The sequence below is a fragment of the Miniopterus natalensis genome, chromosome 4 (genome assembly GCF_054644295.1).
Source record: "Miniopterus natalensis isolate mMinNat1 chromosome 4, mMinNat1.hap1, whole genome shotgun sequence".
NCBI classification, from domain to species: Eukaryota; Metazoa; Chordata; class Mammalia; order Chiroptera; family Miniopteridae; genus Miniopterus; species Miniopterus natalensis.
Genome location: NC_142084.1, coordinates 5,972,561 through 5,993,473, shown reverse-complemented (window position 1 = coordinate 5,993,473; position 20,913 = coordinate 5,972,561). Strand labels below are relative to the sequence as shown.

Here is a 20,913-nt window from a genome sequence, read left to right as displayed (position 1 = left end):
GGTCGGGGGGGGGGGGGGGGGGAGCGGGCGGGAAGAGATTAACCAAAGAACATACGTGCGTGTGGGCACAGCCCATGGGCACAGGCCGGCGTGGGGGAGGCCGGGGCCTACTGGACAACAGGGGGAAGTGGGGGGCATCTGTAGTACTGGCGATAATAAATTTAAAAAATAATAAATGAATTCTTCTAATTTTTAAAAAAATCCATGTTTTCTGAGATAAATGTAAATAAAATCATGGATGGAGACAGCTGCTCTATGGAGATGAACAAAGAGACGCTTCCAGGGAAGGCTCGGAAGGTGATTCACGTCAAGGTCATTCAGCGCGTCGTTGCAGGTAAGTTCACAGGGCCTGAGGAACGCGCTGGAAGCGCAGGAGCGCTGGCCATGCCGCCAGCACGGTCAGTGTGTGAAAACTCACATTCAAGGACACCGGAGACTTCAACACGTTGCGAGGATCGCACAGACTGTGCCACTGAGGCTCAGCCTTGTCTCTGACAAACCCTCAAAGCGCTGCAGGGCTGAGATGGTCACAGTTTTATGAACAGGTAAACGAATGTTACCTGCTGACCTTTTCTGGAATGACAAAGTGCTCTCGGTCATCGGTTTCCTAGCATATATTTTAGAACAATAAACAAAACGTGTCCCCCAACAGTGAATTGCTTTGAAAGCAACTTAAATAAAAGAAATGAAACAGAGAGATTTTGAAGAATTGTTTAAAATGTTTCTATTACGATGTGATTTTTTTTACTTGAAAATTATTTGTTATTCTTTAAAATGTCACATCTGCACACTTAACTGGAAAAGAATTCCTAGCCACTTTTCGTATCTTTCGAACAAAAGGTATCAGTGAGATTTTAACACTAAAATATAAAATGTAGCCTATTCCAATCCACTTGTTAGCACAAGGTGTGGACTTTAGGGAAGATGGACAACTACCTGTCAAATCACAACAAAGTATTTGCATTGTCAGTTAACGAGAATAAAGAACACTCTGCAGCTAGAGATACATTACTTCAATGTGGATGTACCCACGTTAAGAGGTTATCTTTTCCAACCACGACAGTCTTTAGAGTCAAGCACTGAAATAAATTAAAATTCCATTAGGCCTCTGAATCATTGTGCCACAGGGAGTCACACCGAGATTGTTAAAACCATACTGTTTTCACTAAAAAAACTTCTGGTCAGTGAGAAAAGACTTTGTGCTGTCCACGTAAAAAAAATTAGTTTTAAAATATTGGTTATTTCATGTTTTCTTATTCTTTTAATTTTTTTTATACGTGGTATGCTAGACATAAACTATTAGCATAGCGTCACATATAGAGCATGTATATTCCACTTATTACTTTCTATATTATATTGTCATATATAACAATTCTGAGTATATCCTGAGTGTATATGTGTATATATGCTCAAAATTGTTATATATATAACACATATATAACAGTATAAAAATACACTCACATGCAGACACACACACACCCCTGCATAGATCCCCGGCCCTAATGCAGCAAACGGACATGTGCAGCCAGAGGCCATGCAGCCTGCGGGCGCAGGAGGGGACAGCTGTGTGATATGGGGACACGGCAGCGCAAGTGCTTACCTCCTGCCAGAAACTGAGTCAGCCCTCCCAGAGACCCGGCTCTCAGACGCGAGAGAACAGTGCTGGAGAGAACCGCAGTGTTTTCCAGAGTCTAAGTGCGTGTTTGGGGGAGGCAGGCCGTGGGGCTGGGTGGCGTGGCAGGGACCAGCTCACAGAGGCCGTGGGTGCCACAAGGGCTGTGAGCCCAGGAACAAGCCCGATGCAGGGGCCGTTCAGAGCGTGGGCTTTGGCACCAAGCTGGCCCCCGTCCTGACCCGCCGTGAACCAACTGCAGGACCCCGGTCATCTCCCCACTTCTCTCAGCCTCGGTCTCTTCATCTGCGGGAGAGGGGAGTGAGCCCACTGCGAGGGCGAGTTCACGGGCGCCTTCTGGACAGAGCAACATTTCACACACCGTGTGGCTACCCTGATGGCGGCGATGGGGGGACTGAAGTGTTTTAAGCAGCGATGCAACAGGTGACTGAGAAAAGCCCCCAGGCAGCCCTCTGCAGCATGAGCCCTGGAATGCAACACCCCAAGCAGGGCGGCAGCGAGAAGGCGAATGTCCTCATCTGAGGGACAGTGGTGACAACCTGGGCAGAAGCTGTCCTCATTCATCTGAGCGTTCTGAGGCCTGGGCGCAGTCGGTGGCAGTGGGCACACACAGGAGGGGACGGGGGGACGCTGAGGAGGGTCAGAGCCGTTACCACCTGCATGCACTGTCTTTAGACCCCTTTAAAATGTTCACCTTTAATATGTCTTAAACTATGTGACTGAATTCTCCAAAATGGTCCTACTGCTAGAGAGTGTTCGCGTCAAAGGTAAAGTAGCATCATGTTTTTAAAGAAGACATGGGGAATTTTACAGGAAGAAAATAAAAGAAACACTACCCTTTAGAAGACAGAATTATGAAAGCTCCTAGTCTTTCCATTTCACTTAAGATATTTGTTCTGGAAATAAAAGTTTATAGTAAAATAACTTGACACTGACTTAAATTAGTGGCGATACACTCAGAGTCAGAACAGCAGTCTACAGGACCACAGAACTCTCTCCACCACGGTCTGTTCAGTCCTTTCCCCCGAACTGCTGCTCAAACTGTGGTTGACCCAAAAGTGTCACGTGTCAGAGCTGTGTGTAGGTCTGCACAGAACACAAATGCTGGGGCCAAACCCTCGGGGTACCTGCCCCGACTCCCCATGGGACAAAGGAAGCCACTTCCCCGCTGGGCCGCTGTAACGGGGTCTCTCACGGGATAGGGTCAGAGGGGCCTCTCCTCATGTTTAAAAGGTGAGCAAGGAAGCTCCTGGCACCCCACAGACCTCCATGAGCTTCCTGAGTAAAATCACCTCCCCAGGGTATGGCTAAGAGCAGTAAGACTTTGGGGGAAGAAGACACTCGCTGGCTGTTACTGCAGATTTCTCCAGGAAGACATAATCTGTGTCCTAAAAGGTGAAAGTCAAGGCAGATCAGCTTTGATAAGGGGAGGAAGGAGGGGAGGGGAGGCCCACCGCCTGGGGAGAATGGGGTGGGACGCCCGTAGGCGCTTCCCGCCGCCCAGGAAGACGTGTCTGGTCCGTGGCTGTGGACTCCAGTGCCCAAGACCAGCAGACAGGAAACGGTTCTGTTATGTCATCAAGAACCAAAGTCTTTCGTTCACAATGTTTCCAGTGGTAAACGCACCACATTTTCTAGCGTGTTGGTCTGAAACACACCGGGTTACACGCTAGCTCAGGAAAACTGCATCCAGATGGTCAGAGCGCCCGGACTGCATCTGCATCGCCAGCGACCGCCACCTGCCAAGGATTTCACAGTGACCACAAACACGGGGTTTTGTTGTTTTTTTACTCCTTACCTGAGGATATGTTTTGATTGATTTTAGAGAGAGGAAGGGGGAGAGAGAGAGAAGCATCTACGTGAGAGAGGAACGGAGGCAGGTTGCTTCCCATTCGCACCCCCCTGGGGATCAAACCCGCCACTTGTGGTGTACAGGACAGGGCCCCAAGCCACTGAGCCCCGCTGGCCAGGGCTCTCCAACTCCTTTTACAAACCTCCAGCATGAGGTGCCATTGAACCTGTGAGAACAGATACAGCAAACACCTTGGCGACCATGAACGTTTCCGGTTCATTCACAAGTAAACTGGTTCCCGCCCAGTCTTGTCTCCCATTGCTCATGAGCTTGGAGAGGCATTTCCTCAGGCCATTCAAAGAAGAAATGGTTAGAGATGTTTCCGAGGCTCGGGCGTGGTGAGATTCTAGCTCATACAAACCGTGTGGAGGTCCCTGCAGTTTCCAGCATCTCTGAGTGACAGCCCATTCCCTCCAAGGCTGACACAGAGAGGGGCCCGATGGCCCTGCCAGCGGGAAAGGGTCGCATGGACTTTGGACTGATTTACATAAATTTTTTGCAAATTATTTTTTCAGGATAAGTTTTCTTATTTATAAACTGAGAGTAATAAAACTCTGTCCACCCAACTGGTACCAAATGGACTAATCTATGTTGTTAACACACTTGGATGGATGTAAGACATACATGTGTAGAGTTTTTTAGTTAATATATAAATTAGCTTATATTCTTGAACCCTCCTTAACTGACAGGGAGGTTAGATTATTTTGGGAGCTAACCTACCTATTTTAAAACTGTTGCCATGAGAAGTATGCAAATGTTACCTAGTTCGGGATCATGAGTACATCACAGTGATACTACACACTGACTTTCAGAACCTGCCATGTGACTTTCTTTAAAAATAACACCGCTTTAGTTTAATACCAATAAAAATCCCTAGTGCTTACTTCTAACCTGAGATTTCCAGACCTTGGCAGTAAGTTCAAGAAGTGGCTCCCTACACCAACGGAAAGCAAGCACCTGCTAAGAGCAAAGCGCACCCCAGGTCAGCCCGGTTACCAAAGTGCTGCTTCACATTCAACGACAGGAGGAAAGAAAGAGTAGTTTCCATTCTTATGAAGCCCAAAGCCAGACTGTTATTCTAAGTACCTTTTCACTGTACCAAGAAACATAGCTTTCATGCGACTATCAACAGAAGTCACATGGGTTGGTGATAAGGTTTCCGAGCCAACATACATCCAGCACATGGCACTGGCATGCATCCAGCACATGGCAAGGGCATGCATCCAGCACATGGCACTGACATGCATCCAGCACATGGCACTGGCATGCATCCAGCACATGACACTGGCATGCATCCAGCACCTGGCACTGACATGCATCCAGCACATGGCACTGACCATAGGAACCTATGTGATGCAGCTGATTTTTCTGAGAAGAGTCAAACCCATTCAGTTACAAACATGACACTGTTATATTTCTTCCAGTAACTGCTTTCAACCATGATAAAGTCAAGTCCCTCCTTTAACCAATCCTTGGTTGGATCCTATGCATTTCTGGTGACTTTTGGTTATTAAAACAGTTGAGTCTAACCCCAGCTTCAATCTTCTGTCTGACTCTAAGCTCTCTCCCTAAGCTCCTTGGCATGGGGTGGAAGGTGTGTCTGCTTCTCACCACTCCTAGCTCCCTCCCCCCAGGGCGCAGGCAGGAAGGAAGGGGGGTTAGATATACAGGGCATCCCCCAAAAATGTATACACACTTTTTTTTGATAGCTCAATTGATGTTTCTTTTTTTTTCAGATTTAACCCACTGGAATTAATAATTATTCAAAGTGCATATACATTTTTGGGAAAACCCTATATTTATTCATAACCAAATGAAGTGGCACTTCTCTCAGGTTAACACTGAGTGGCCATCACTGTCCTCTCTGTGCCTGGCATCCAAATACTGGGGCACTCAAGGGGTTTTTCCTAGGAGCCCTGGAGGGCACGCCACCCCACAGTTCCCTACCATGGGAAACAGGGCTCCTCCCAACTTTATATCCCTTCCAAGCCCCCGGGAGCTCCTCTCGATGCCAGTTTGCTCCTGCCAGCAGCTGGCTAAGAGCCTGGCCTGGGGGTGGAGTACTGGCACAATGGCTCACGTCTAGCCACTGTCTGGGACAGTCCTTCATCCGGGGAAAACTCAAGTCCCTTGCCTTACCGAATGGGTGAGGAGCTATTCATTTTCTGTCTCTGTCTCTCTCTTTCCTCTGCCTCCCCCTTATCTATTTCCAGTTATATTCTGCCCCTGCCCCATCCCGCTGTTCACATGGGCACTAGGCAGGCCAGCAACTGCCCTGAGAAGAGGACATCCCCCAGGGAATGAACTGCAGTACCCCAGACTCTACAGTGATCGTTTCTGAGCGCCCCAGCATTCTTCCCCTCCCCCCGTCCCCTCGGCCTACCCATCTTGGCTTCAGAAAGGGAAAGTCCTCCCACCACTCATCATGACCTGCTCACATGCCAAGGGCTCAGCAGTTCTTGCCTCTCTCTGGTCCTCCCCTTCCCTCCCCCAGGAAGGAGCAGTGGGGAAGCGCCACCCTCAGGAAGCCCTGTGGGGACATATCTGACCTCCACTTTCTGCAGCAGTGGCTCCAACCTGGACCACATACCAGTGAGATCAATGCAGGGGGCTCCCCTGACTAAGTCAGAGTTGAATGAAGTCCATGGTGGTTTTTGTAAACTCCCTTTGTGGAACCACCTTACCCTGCCTTTGTACTCTGGGCTCCTGCTTCTACTGGCACAGAGGGAGAGGTCAGCTCTGCAGTGAAATTGCCATGTTTTATAACCTGTGGCAGGTAACTCAGCATCTCTGTGCCTTGATTCCCTCATCTCTAAAATGAGGGTGTTTTTCATACTACTTCTTGGGTTTGAGGGATCATTTGAAGAGACAATACTTGCAAAGAACTTGGAACATGCCCCAGCACAAGACAAGGCCTGATAGAGGGAGCCACATACGTGCTATGTCCAGACAACGGCCAAGTTTAGGCCGTCATTACTGTACTCCACTGGCTCTCTACAGCGGTTGGTCTTAAAGCACGCAAGTCAAAAATAAACTTTTACATAACGTCTGCTTAATAGATTTAGCTAGTGTGCACTGACTTCTGTGTGCATATCTGTTTTTAGAATTTTTAGAAAGTTAGTGCTCAAAATCAATACAAAATTAAGTGATCTGTCATATTTTCTAATAAAGATGTTACTGCTTCCCATATGTAGTAAAAAGCATTCATCTTCAAATATACACATTCAAACACATTAAAACCTTTCTTTCCACCTGGCCGGCGTGGCTCAGTGGTTGAGCATCGACCTAGGATCCAGGGAGATCGAAGTTCGATTCCCAGTCAGGGCACAAGCCCAGGTTGTGGGCTTGATCCCCAGTGGGGGGCGAGCAGGAGGCAGCCGATCAATGACTCTCTCATCACTGATGTTTCCATCTCTCTCTCTCCCTCTCCCTTCCTCTTCCTGAAATCAATAAAGATATATTTTAAAAAACAAAACAAAAAAACCTTTCTTTCCCCTTTAGAAAATGTTTCTGGAATTATTTTACTTGAAACATTTAGAAACCTTGCTAATGGCACTAAGGGATAGGAATTATGCTATTTAAAAGTCCTTTGCCTAAATAACACGCTTTTACTCAAAATTTTAAAGAGAGACTGTATAGCAATATATTGATAAGAATCATTAAGTCCATTTCTGCCACATACTATGGGTGACTGCAATTTGTCATTTCAATTTTAAGAAAGTTATTTGAAACTGAATTAAAATGTAATACAAGACTAAGAACCTCAGTAGTCTATAACTTCGGCTTAAAGCTTACATTTCTAAAACATGTAAAGGATAAACAGTCTAAACGTTTCTTTCGTCATTATTTTCAAAACACAAGATATTTCTGAACTGGTCAGAGGATTTGTTTGTAAAACAGAAATTTCTCCCCACTTCTTATGTGAAGATTTTTCAGAGATTTGCCAAGAGTGTGTCCAGGGACAGCCATGTAAGTACTGGTTCCAAAAACGAGAGTTTGTAAAGTAAATATGCTAGCATGCTTTTTATAAGGACATCTACACGCACACAAGTGGGGTTTTCTGTTGTATTGTGTCTGGATACATTTGTTTCTGCAGATGATCTCTTGGAGATACACTTTGCAAGTACAGTCTTATGACTCTGCATTGGAAATACTGGCTTCCTATCGCATGTATTTAGAACACAAATTAAAAGATATATAAGCATTTTAAAATCGGAGGGATATTATTGATGAGTAGAGCCTTGTTAAAATTCAATTTATTCTTGAAAACAAAGCAGAATGTTGTGGCCTTGAGCTCAGTGTCAATGAAAAGTTATGACGACTAAGGTTTCTGTCAGTGATCTTCGAAAGCTGGGGTTTGCCTACGGCTTACCCAGCCACCCTAATACTAAAAATGTTTGAACATCTCTCAAAGGTGATTAGGCATGTCACTAGATATTTATTGGGCATTATAAAGCTATTCAATTTCTAATCACTTGTAATAACATTAGACTAGTTTTTCTTTTGCTAGTTCAGCTTGTTGGGTTTACCTAACATAATGCAGAATTATGGAAATCTAAACACTCAATATTTTACAAGCCGAAAATGTGCTGCTATCTATAGAACTTGGTAGCATTTCCATTGTACGGGGTGTGATTCAAGCACTGTCTGAAATTTTCTTTCTTTGCAAATGTATATTTTCTTCAATTCATCTGCATGTTCATCAAAACTCTGAGTACTTTGTTTGCCAGCAACGTCTCCTGTGCAGCCTCCCTGTCCCTTCCGTCTGTGTCGAGGTAACTTGGCCCTAATAAGTTAACACCAGGCCTACGAACAGGAGAAGGTCCATGCCCAAGCAGCCTTTATTTAACCTTGAACTCAGTGAGAAACCATCAATGGAATCAAACCGACTCCATGTTTTAAGTGAAAAACAGTGAGGCCACAGCCTTGGTGCCACGGACAAGCACTTTGCTCTAAGGGTTTTCTACAACAAGTAATGTTACTGTAAGAAATCAAATACAGTAAGTTTGAATTAAGAAAAAAATAGGTAAAATAGATTTTTTAGAGGTGGGATTGCCATAGGAATTTGGAAGTTATATCTCCTTTAGAAGGCTCTCCAGTCACTTTCCACATATGCTAAAAACTAGACTATAGTCTCTCTCTCTCTTTCTCTCTCTCTCACACACACACACGGGAATTAAGGCAAACATTCAGGTGCTTTAATATGATCTTTTTCAGGCCACAAATACACTGTCTGGGTGTTTAGAAAGGTGGCTGGGGGAGAGCAGGACTGAATGTTCAGCCTGTGCGCAGTGTGGCAGCCTCTGGATCCTGCCATCGGCAGGGAAGTGGCCGCACAGCCCCTCCGTTCGCCATTTGTGTCAGTTCTCCAGAAATCACCTACGGGGGTCCCATGTTGAAACAAGCAGGATAACTCAGGAGAAACCCATTACCCATCTATCCTTCAAGTCTGGCTACAAAAGAGCCCCCAGGATGCCAGCTTTAAGCCACTCTGTCCCCACGGTTGACCTGGAGTTGACTAGAACACTCAAGCCACACAGCCCCTCACCGGTGGTGCAGTCCCATTTCCTTCTCACCCCCTGAAAATGCCTGTCTCGCTCCCTACACACACACACACACACACACACACACCCCGGGAAGGGCGAGAGATGTGTCTCAGGGCCGCTGCCAGTTAGATCAGAGCTGGAATTAGCCCCAAATCTCAGTCCTGGGAGCCAGCCAACTGCTATTCTGGGTCCAGAACAAACCCAGGCTCGTGAGTCCTACAGTCGCTGAGTTAGGCGGCAACGTTTTGTCTGATGCTGCCGGCCGCTGCCTCCTAGGGACACACAGCGGAACCACCTTCTGCACCCTGACTCTCCCGGCCGGGTCCAGCCAGAGACCCTCGCCGGCCGCCGAGCCTCTCTGTGTCCTTTCCCCGCCTAGAATTAGCGTGGGACTGCAGGTCTCTGAGAAACAACCCAGTTCTGAAAACCCCGCTTTCGCCTCCCGTTTTATGCTGCCTTTTGGGAGTTTGCAAGTTCCGCTAGGTGGCAGGATCCCCCCATCACACTCTCAAAGGATTTCCTGATGGAAGCCGGAGAGCAGAAAATTTCAAAGAAACTTTCTTTCCGCCCCACAATGAACATTTAAAAAAAATAAAAGCCAAAGATGAAGTTAACTACAAAGGCCAGTGGCCCACATACTTCATAAAGATCTACACCCGTTTCAGTGTGTCGTCCAACACCACAGTCGGTGTTAACACCAGGTAAAGTCTGCTCATTGCCGTGCATTCTACAGTTTACTTCAGCTGGACCCCGGCTGGCTAATAAGCGGCTTCCCTCAAGCAAACTGGTAGCACATTAAGGTAGGATACAATCTAATGGCAAGAAAAACATCTGTAACATTTAAATCAGTATTAGATGCATTTCAAAGTGACCTCTAAGTTACCCACAGTATGTCCTGAGCGTCTTGTCAGTGCTCTGGGCGCTTAAGCAGATGACGTGTGAATGAAACAGAGTCCTTGGGTTTTTGCATCTATTTGTCAGATCCTTGAATGAAGGTTCTTTCAAATAGACTTTACGACATCATCACACTTTAAAAATGATTGCCCCAAACTGGCCTTTTCATGAGCACTGCATGATAAATGTCAGTTCCAACACTTTTATAGGAGTCCACAGACTAGCCGCCAACCCTGATGCTGAGCTCTCTCCTGGGCCAGAGCCAGGGAAACTGCCCTAAACGCTCCCTCATCTGGAATCTCTGACACTGCCTGCAAGACAGTTCCCAGGTGTCCCGCCAGTGCCAGGGGGGCTGATTAACTAGGCTTTTCTGCAGCTGATAAATACGGTACATTTCCCCCTATCAGTTTCTGGTTAATTACGTATATGCCCTGTTTTCCTCCAAAGTTTCCTTGAACCAACCAACCAACCAACCAAAAAACCCAAGTCCTAAAAATATTCAACAGCACAAAAATCGACAGGTTGCTTTTCCTGCCCTCCCTCTGGCACAGCGCAGAGCCACACCTTTGGGGACCCTACCTTGGCCACTTGCAGGGGCCGCTTCTGCTCCTTGCCCCCTTGCAGTCTGAACCCCCAGGGCGCCCCTCCGGTCATGGAAATGCAGATGAAATCCCCGGTGCCCATCCTGTCCCGTGCGCTGGGTGGCAGGCGGGGCTGGGAGCAAGCGAGGCCGGGCCGGAGGAGGCGCGCTCCGCGGGGCGCGGGGCCGGAGGCGGGATGGAGCGCGGCGCGCGGAGCCTGCTCCCAGCCGGAGGCGGGATGGAGAGGGGCGCGCAGAACCTGTGCCCGGCCGGAGGCGGGATGGAGCCAGGCGCGCTCCGCGGGACGCCTGTCCTGAGGCGGGACGAAGCGGGGAGCGCGGAGCCTGCGCCCGTCCGGAGGCGGGATGGAGCGGGGCGCGCGGAGCCTGCGCCCGTCCGGAGGCGGGATGGAGCCGGGCGCGCGGAGTCAGAGCCGGGCCGGAGGCGGGATGGAGCGGGGCGCGCGGAGCCTGAGCCGGGCCGGAGGCGGGATGGAGCGGGGCGCGCGGAGCCTGCGCTGCGGCCGCTCTACTGCGCGGTGGCCGGCGCGCCCAGCGGCCGGGACACAGCCCACTCCTGCGTCACGCGCCCTCGCTCAGCCCACCTCCGGGGAGGGGAGGGAGGCTCGCGCGGGACACAGTCCCCATTTGGGGCAAGATGGGGCGGGGAGCAAACGTCCTCTAACGCAAACGAATGAAATCCCAGCGCTTAAAAGAGGCGAAGATCGCAAAACTTTCATTTAGTAATTCTATAAATAGGGAGGAAGGTTCTGGCCTCCCGGGCGCGAGTGACGCGCTAACACAGGGGCTCCGAGAGCTCAGCTACGAAGGAGGTTAGATTCTCTCCATAAGTGTTTTGAGAATTGCCGCACTGATGACTGCCACAGACAGAAGGAGCTAGAGTGGGTTTAATTACTATTTTTCTAAGCTTTCCTGTCTGCAGCCTGCAAGACTAATCGCATAAGAGGGAATAAAAGCAGAACATGTAATTTTTTAAAAACCCTCCTACTCTGAAAAGTGGTCTTCTGAACGGTGTCATCTCTACATCACACAGACACAGAGGAGGCTGGAGGAGAGGATTTCCCACGGAAACCACACTCATAGCTGCGCCTGCTGCATGGTTCCCAGGGTTTCGAGTTTAAATGTTTCATTTCCCTCCTTCCTCAGCCGGAGAGACACTTCTTGGACCTGAATGGAACAGCCAGCCAGCCACCTGACACACAGTGTCACCTAGAGGCTTCTTACTGTCACTGTCTCTCATCACCCTTTCTGCGTCTGGGTGGTCCAACATCACAGATGATCTCATATGTGGTCCAAAATAGTTTAGTGTTTTAAATCTACCAAGATTATACAAATGGAGTGTTTTTACTTTCCCATACTTTCATTTTCTGTCACATTCATCCACACGAAGGCACACTAAATACCGAGCTGGGAAAGTCCGTGCGTCCGTGTGGCCTGTGGCAGCAGTCACCATGAGCCGACACTGCCGTTTCCGCAGTAGGAAGTACTTTACAGTGAGCACGTGCACAGCCCGCGCCCAGAGCCAACGGTGCCTGGACTCACCTGCTTTCACCTCAGAGTCCGGAGAGGACCCCCCAGACCCCTGGGGGGCCCAGCGGGAGACACTTTGAAGGTCATGAGGACAAATACTGGAGCTTGAATCTCTTCAGAAAAGTGAAATTACTTTACCAAAATCTCTCTTTTAAAAAAAGACTCTCACAAGTAACATCCTAAAGCATGAACTCTAAGAACAAAAGCAAACACAACTTGTTCCATTTGTCTTTCACTCTCTCGTCTCTTCTGCTCCCAACCAGCTCCCGTCCCCACAGCAGGAAATGCTCTTGGCAAGGTGAGCACTCGGGCCTTGCTTCCGTGCAGCACTTCACACTGTTCCCATGGCCTCCCGAAACCGCTGTCCCTCAGCCTCTGGGGCGCAGCATCTCTGGGCGGGCCTCATGCCTCTCGGCTGCTCCTCTCGGGCCTCTGGCAGTTCTCACCTCTACTCACCCACTAACCGTTGCTCTGTGCCAGGGCTGCACCTTTCTATGGGTTCTTTCGTTCACCCCGCAGAACCTAACCTTCCCCCTCAATCTCAGATACCTTTCCTTAACTCTGGGCCAATAGAGCCAACTGCCAATTAAGCCTGTTTCTATGTGACTATGTCACAGAAACCTAAAACTCAATATATTCAAAGTCAAGGCCATTATTTGTCCCCAATTCTGCTTTACCTCCTGTGTTCCCCATCTCAGGATAACAACTAACGCATTGCCTTTCTCTTACATCTGGTTCCCTTCGACTCTGACTTAAATTTAAATGTGGTGCTGGAGGCTGGAACTGGGGCAAAGCTGAAGATAACTGCGAAGACGCCAGTTCTGATGGAGTTAATGCCAACAGCTGTGTGCCTGCAGCCCTCTACTGTGCAAGAAAAATAACCCAGATTTGTATAAACTGCTGTAGGTCCAGTTTATTGTTCCTTGTGGCCAACACACTCCTAACAGCTACACTCAGTGAACAGCTTCTCCATCCAGCCAGTTCCTCAGGACAGAGAACCAGGGACTCAGAAGTTGCTATAACTTACTGGAGATTTACCCTGCCCGGAAACTGACATACAGTACTTTATTTATCCTCAAAGCAACCATGCTAGGTAGTTATTAGTGTCTCCTTTTACTGGTAATTAACTCAGCCTTAGATCCTAAGTGGAAGACTCGAGATTTGAACTTTTGCCTCCTGAATTTCAAACACGTGTTCTCGTCACTGCTCCAGTCTCCGGGCTTATGTACTTCCCTATGCTGGCCTCCTGCATCCGATCACTCAGTAACACTTACAGACCCAGCTTCTACACACGTCAGAGACCCGCCCGTCACTCCACGCCCACTGCAGTGGCCACCTCTGCCCCGGCCTGGGTTCCATCCTAACTCCAAGCTCTCCTTCAGCCTGGTTCCCTCCCCCACCCCACCCCACCCCATTCATTTCCAACTCCACGGGGACATTTCGGAAGTGCAGTATCCATCCTGTTTTCCCCCTTGAAGTCTTCAAGGGCTCTCAGGACAGTGTAACCCCTTCCCACAGAGCACTTCCTGCCTCCCGTTCCTCCCTTCTCCTGCCTGGAATCCTACGGTTCGGACGCACAGAACCGCCTTCAGTTTCTCTGACTTGCTTTTTTGCTCCACCTGCTACGGCTTTCTTCCCGGCCACATGCAGATCACCTGATGATCCCTACTCCTCCTTCCAGCCTCCGGTTAGAGGTCACACTCTCCGGGGAGCCTGAGCCAGGTCAGGGGCTCCTCTGTGCTGCCATCACCCACACCATCCCTCTCATTCTGTGGTCTCTTAGATTGTCTGACTGCTGTCAGACTAGGGGTTGTTTCTGACTGATTCAGCGTCGTATGCCCAAGTCTAATACATTCTTGACATCTAATTGGTGCTCAGTTATTATACATAGAGTAAAACAGTAGGTACGATGCCCCAGAATAAAGGTATAGAAAAGAGATCTAACGAGTTCCAATTTCTTTTTCTCCACTTAATTTGACTTTGGACAATATGAGGTAAAGGAAATTCCTGATTATACCACTTAGAGGCCACGCAGGCAGGACAGGTAGTGGCTGCCTCCGTGAGTGTGCTCCCGTCCCACTGGCTGCAGCTACTGCGTTAGGGGGCAAACTGGGCTCCAGGGCCCTGTCTCGGCTCAGCACACCCAGAGGAAGGCACAGGCCGGTCGGAGGCCATCTCCCTGACAACAGTCAAGGGTTTTCCTGCCCTTTGTCGTCCAGCTCTTTCTCTTTCCACATTTCAGGTTCCACGCTCCCTACTTTTCTTCCTTCTGAGTATGAGACTGGTAACAATTACCACACTGGGAACAAGGCCATCAGGTGTGAAAGATCCCTTCTCTGCAATCATTTAAAATGCCTTCAAAAAATGTCTCCATCTTTGATTAAAAGGTAGGGTGTTTTTTAAAAAAATCAAAACATGGAAGAAATGTTTGAGAAAGTCATCTGTTCTGCCCATTATCTATACAATTTCCAGGAAATGTATGAATAAAAAATTTGAAAGCTGTACATAAACATGCACAGAAGTCCACACCAGACTGACAATTTTACAATGTGATGTTATGTTACCATTACAGAAGAATTTAATGGACACATGAAATACTTCAGAAACACTGCTTCTGATGGATCTCATTTATTAATGCATTTAAAAGATCTCAGAATCACCCAAATTTAGATCATCAATTTGAAACACTGTAAAATCTACAGCAAGTGTGTTGTTTTTCAAGAAATAAAGTGTTTTAACAACTGCAGGCAATTAAAATATATATATGTGAAATCCAACAGAGCCACTGCACAGAAATTTCAAGTAAAATTATGTCTATTCCAACATTTTTTGTTAAGCAGTTTTTTGGTTTTTCTAAAGTCTGAGGGAGAGGTCACTGGGTTAGGTCACTGTAACTTTTATTCCTGTGAAGTACACACTCCAAGCTACACATGACAGAGCCTGACTTGGAGGGAAATTTTCAGTCCAAAGGAGTATCAGATAATGATCATTAAAACCAATTCCACTTCATTCTTTCCAGATCCACCTTGTCCTGCCTCCGCAATAAATGAAATCCAGATGTTGGAACGATGCGAGACATTTTGTTTGAAGCCCAGCAAAGCAGAGACATGCTTTCTAGTTAGTACAACCATTCGTTTGAAAAACAAGCCCTTTAGTTTCTTTACAAAGTTGTTTTGGCTAAGGAAACTCTGGGATGTAAGTCATTAAAAATTACCACCCATCCTCAGGAGACAAGTAAACAGATACAAGATGCTACTCAGGTATTAAAATCACGAAGTGATAGTTGCAGACTTTTAAGTAACTTTTTTCCAAGACTGACAAGATTTAGAGTATGGTAAGCGTGTTTTTGTCACAGAATTAATGGAATAACACATAATCACAGCAATCCTCGAGATGCACCATGAGCTCGGGACAGCATCACTACAGACCAGTGGAACAAAGCATGAGTAAGATTTTGAAGCGGAAGCGGACGGGCAACCACTGTCTTGGTAGATAAGGTACACAAGTATATTTTAGTCCAAGGACAACATCTCAACAACCCTGACCTAGCAAGAAACATCCTTTCTTTGGTTCTGAGTCCATTTGAGCCATGGCTGGAGCTAATTGCCTCTGAATTGTGTGTGCCCCTAAAAGGGGTGAAAAGGGTAACTTTTCAAGGACTATCTGCGTCTGAAGGAAACTACATACAATTCTTGTTATCAAATAATGCATTACTGAGTACATAAAATATAAATTACAATATTCTTCAATGAATTTCAAAGAGTATGTCTGTGTGTAATGCAGGACTGTGCATGTGGAGCTGCTCCCCTAACAGAAAGATGAAGCAAATGCCACCTTTAATAAATACTCCGGGGTTTCCATCTTTAGGAATGACTAGTGTGCACTGATGCGCTATTCTCTTGGTCCCAGGCTCCTGGTAAAAAAGAATACTTTTTTTGGAACACAGGTAGTGCAAGGGGCAGTCTATGACTCAACACATCAAAACTAATAGGTGTAGCCAAGAATTGGTCTATACTCTTCAAGCTAAACGCTCCAGCATCATTCTTGCACCAACCATGCCGTTTGACTTAACAGGTCATAATGCAGACAAATACAATAATGTCTTTCATTGCCGTTAGTCGTTTCAAAGAAAACTGTATACAATTCATGTTATCAGCTACAATATATCAGACACTAGAGATACAGGCTCCTGGTCCCTACCTTCCAGGTGTCAGATCTAGAGCAGGCTGGTAAACTGGCCCGAGAACCTTTGATCTCTGTGGCAACCACTGCGCAGCCTCAGACAACATGTGCGCGATGGTGTGGCTGCTGTTATAAAACTTAATTTCCAAGACAGGGAGCAGCTGGATTTGGACCGTGGGCTGAAGCTTGCTGATCAGTCAGTGCATTAAAATAAAGGAAAAATAGAACTAAATCAAAGACTCAAAACAACAACACGCTAGCTCTTTGGAACTCTGCTTCTGGACATTAGGGGATGCCATTCAGTAGAACAAAACACTAGGGAACTCCTAGAAAGGGCAAATAGATTTTGTCAATGTCAGAAATGCTGAGCCAGCTAGGATGGGAGAGCGCCCAGGTTCTGGGGGACCAGGAGTAAGAACAGGGGTTCTGCCAGAGTGGGCAGCTGCCAGGGGCCGGGGACAGCAGGGCCGATGCTGATCCCATGGACCTAGAGCAATGCAGTGACTTTGCTTCCAGGGGACATTTGACAATGTCTGGGGACATATCTGATCGTCATGATTGTGGGAGGTGGTGGCTTGCTATTGGCCGTTAGTGAGTAGAGGCCGGGGATGCAGCTATAGGCCCTACAATGCACAGGACAGCACCAACCCCACCCCACCCAGGGAAAAACTAATAACCTGGCCCGAAGAACTGACCCTGAGTATTCAATAGTCAGAAAAGCCTTTGGTTTTCAACTGGGAAGAAGTATGAGCTGTAAAGAAAGTGAAAGAAATGTCAGCAAAACAAGAAATGACCACTGCCTCTTGATTCCTGCAATCTTACATGTCACTATTTCTCCTCAAATTACTTTTGTAAGTCAAAGGAGCCAAAACCCTACACTCACAAAAGCCACTCACTTTCCTGGTAATAAATAAAAGTACTCTAAATGTGTCTTGGTTACGACACAATGGTCACTATTCAGATAAATCGTTCTAGAGAAACCCACACGGCTGGTAGTATGAAAGCATCCTGCTCAACTGGAATTAAACACAAGCTTAGACTTCACACAGAAATTCAGAAATTTTCTTATAACTAATTTCCATGTTATGCTGATCTGTGAAGAAATTTTAAAGTTTGTTTTTTGTAATTGTTGGCAGTATTACAGATGTCCCCCTTTTCCCTCCCTTTGCCCCCCTCCACCCAACCCCCACCCCACCTGAGGCCTTCACCTCTGTCCAAGGGTTATGCATATAAATTCTTTGGTTAATCTCTTCTAAAGTTTTAGAAATTTCACAGATTACTTAAAACATCTGATTTTTTTTTTTTTAATCTATCCTGTTTCAACGTACCATATGCTCTATATAGTTCTTTCCAGGCAAATCCGGAAATTTTCCATCCAAGGCTTTCTCCTGTCAAATGCAATCCAGACTATTATTAACTCACAGTGTCCTGCCTGGCCTTTGGGGCTACCATTTACTTATTTATTATACAATATGAACATCTATCACAACGTGCCCTGCCCTCAGTTTAATATGGTTACTGTTGTATGATGTTTCCTGGGGAACAGGCTGCTCTGTGTGGCTGTTTCTTGTGCACTACTACACATCAGTCTTGGAGATGAAGCATTTTTTCACATTTAGCATTTCTTCTGCACCGCTCTGTGAAATTACCCAGCGCCTCTGACGCAGAAACTCAAAGAAGAAATCATGCTTCTATTCTGTTCCTTTAGAGTTGGGGAGAGAATGGGGGTGACAGGTTTGACAAAGGTTGGCCCAAGTTTAATATAATACAGTCATACAAATAGCCTGATGGTACATTTGTTTAATACATTATTTTGAAGCCAAGATTTTCTTTTCAATTATAAAAATAAAAGCCTATATTTTTTGGTTTATACTTATAAGGAATATATTTGTGGAATAAAAAATTTTTATAGATTGTTTTAAAAGCAAAGTAGATTTGTATCCTTTAGTTAAAACACCATGTAGAAGCCCGGCCCGCATGGCTCAGGGATTGAGTGTCGACCTATGAACTTGGAGATCATGGTTCCACCCCTGGTCAGGGCAATGCCTGGTTGTGGTCTCAACCCCCACCAGGGGGAGTGCAGGAGGCAGCCAATCAATGACTCTCATCATTCATGTTTCTATCTCTCTCTCCCTCTCCTTTCCTCTCTCTGAAATCAATAAAGATATATTTAAAAAATGAAACAAAACTTTAAAACACCATGCAGAATGAAAATAAGGGGAGAATATCCATATTTCTCCACAATTGAAGGCTCTGTGCTTCCTCTTGTCACACTAACAGTGGAATAGAAGGAAACAATGTATTTTAGAATACACAAATTTAGAATACTCAGGGACCTGGAGTGACTGCTATGTACCTCAATATAAACATGGCTTGGTAAGCAGCTCTGCTGGCGAGGAGGCCTTGATTATCCCCTGGGAGGTTCCATAATCCCACCTGATAAGTCAGCAGGCACCTCAGAAAGGGATAGGTGCTAACTCCAGTGAACAAGAAGATGCCAGATTGTTTACTTCAAAAAATAGTTATTGAGAACCATCCAGTGTTCAACCCTATTAGGTGATCCAATAAAGAGAGCATTCCCACCACAGGACATATGTTGAGCACCCACTATGTGCCTTGCACAAAGTGCTACGTGCTGGGGATAAAGGTGAGTCTTTACCCACAGACAACTTACTGACCTGTAGTGGGACCAGGTATAAATGCAAATCACAATATACAATACAATATTGCCACAACAGAGGTAGAGCCACTAAGTTACAGTATCTCAGAAGAGAAGAGAATAAGAGAATTTTGCTGGAGGTGCTGATGAAAGGGGTACTGGTGGAACACTGCCAAGGGAAGGAATGATATCGGAGCTGGATGGATGGGGGGAGAGGGGAAAGCAGGAAGGAAGAAAGGGTGAGGGAGGGAGGGAGGGAGGGAGGGAGGGAGGGAGGGAAGGAGGGAGGGAGGGAAGGAGGGAGGGAGGGAAGGAGGGAGGGAGGGAAGGAGGGAGGGAGGGAAGGAGGGAGGCTGGAGGGTAATGCAGGCAGAGAGAGAGATCCCAATACAGCTGGGCAGCCATAAGTAGGCATGTACATTCAAGGACTAACAGAGAGCTGTGGCTAGAGAAAAAAAGGCTGGGGCAGGGGGCGGTGTAGGGATCCCAGAGCTGAAGCTGGAAGCATCAACTGGGATCAGATGATAAAGGGCATTGGGGCCATGGTGCTTTACCTTAAAGGCAATGAAGTCCTAACACATGTTCTTAAGTAGGTGAGAAATTGAGGGGGGTTTTGGTGGTTATTTTATTTTATTTTTGTTATCTTTTGACTGCTGCTGTTCAGATGCATGTTTTAGAAAGTTACTTGGACAGGAAAATAGACCAATATAACAAAGTAGGGAACCCAGAAACAGACCCATACATATATATACAATCACTGGACTTATGACAAAATCACCACAGCAATTCAGTAAAAGAAAGGGTAGTCTTAATAAAAGGGTGCCAGAAAATTGAATATAAATTGGAAAAAATTAAATATGACTCTGCTTCACACAAAAATTAATTTGAGATGGTTTCTGCTATAGACTGAATATTTGTGTCCCTTAAAATTAATATGCTTGCCTTAGGTTGAAATAACCCAATCCACGCTTGATATCAGTACTGGGATGTCTCACATTCATTTCAGATGTAACTTGTCCCAACCGGCACCCGAGTCCCCACCCTGGCCCCTCCCCACAGGTTTCCCCCCATCTCTGTAAAGGGCCCTTGCTCGAACCAGTCACCTATAAACCCTTACTTAGCAGGCCTGAGCACCTAAGAAAGACTAGCTCGTTACACACTCCTTCAGGATGCCCGTTGGACAGTGAGCTCACCGGGGCTGACCTTCAGGACCCTGAAAGAGCACACCTAGAAAGCTAATGAATATTCTATGGGACCCTCCCTCCAGACCTGCCCTAAGATTCAGGCCCACGAGAGAGATACACACCTTCAGCAAAGGACGCACCAGGCTCCGCCCCTGGGAAGCACCAGTGCCATTCCCGCCTGCACGTGTCTCCTAGACTCTAAGGGACCCCGGCGCCTGCAACCAGGGCAGCGGCGGGCAGCGGCAGGTGGTCCCAGGCTAGCCCCCCCCCCCCCCCCCCCCCCGTCTCCAAGGCCCCGCCCCCCGTCTCCAAGGCCCCGCCCCCCCTCGTCTCCAAGGCCCCGCCCCCCCCCCCCCCCCCCCCGTCTCCAAGGCCCCTCCCCCGGCTTCCCAGCGGGCCGAGCCCCCCCCCCCCCCGGGCTCTCCTGGCGCTGCGTCCACGCAGGCCCTTCCTTGTCTCCCGTCCTAAGTGCCCGTTGGAAGCGGCCCGTAAATTCTTACTTGCTTTGCTGTACTTGTCCCTGGACTGAAATGTTCCCTTCAAGAAGGCAAGAACCCAGGTCTCTGGTCTCCCTGGTAACCGCCGCACCACATCAGCTCTTCAAGTCATTCCGTCACCCTGCGCCATTTTCAATCCATCCCCTTTACCGGTTTCTCCGGGGACTCACAGCCCCCATTTCACAGCATCTCGGTGGCTGTCAGACCAGCACTGAACCCGCGAGGCACCAGGTGAGGACACTGTCGACCCAGACGCCGGGGACCTCAGCACCCGGGCGTCCGGGCGTCGGCGGCCTCCCCGCCTGGAGGCCGCGCACAGCTGGCTGGACCCGCGT

General features: G+C 47.5%; 1 protein-coding gene across 1 annotated transcript in view; it reads right to left on the bottom strand.

The window, feature by feature from the left end:
- The window catches only part of SYNPO2 (synaptopodin 2), a 123,473-nt gene extending 112,660 nt beyond the window's left edge, over positions 1–10,813 (bottom strand). The window contains exon 1 of the mRNA XM_087815901.1: positions 10,505–10,813. Within this exon, the coding sequence (XP_087672027.1) occupies positions 10,505–10,609 (105 nt within the window). The 5' untranslated portion in view covers positions 10,610–10,813. The remainder of the gene's footprint in view (positions 1–10,504) is intronic.
- Positions 10,814–20,913: the final 10,100 nt, after the last annotated feature.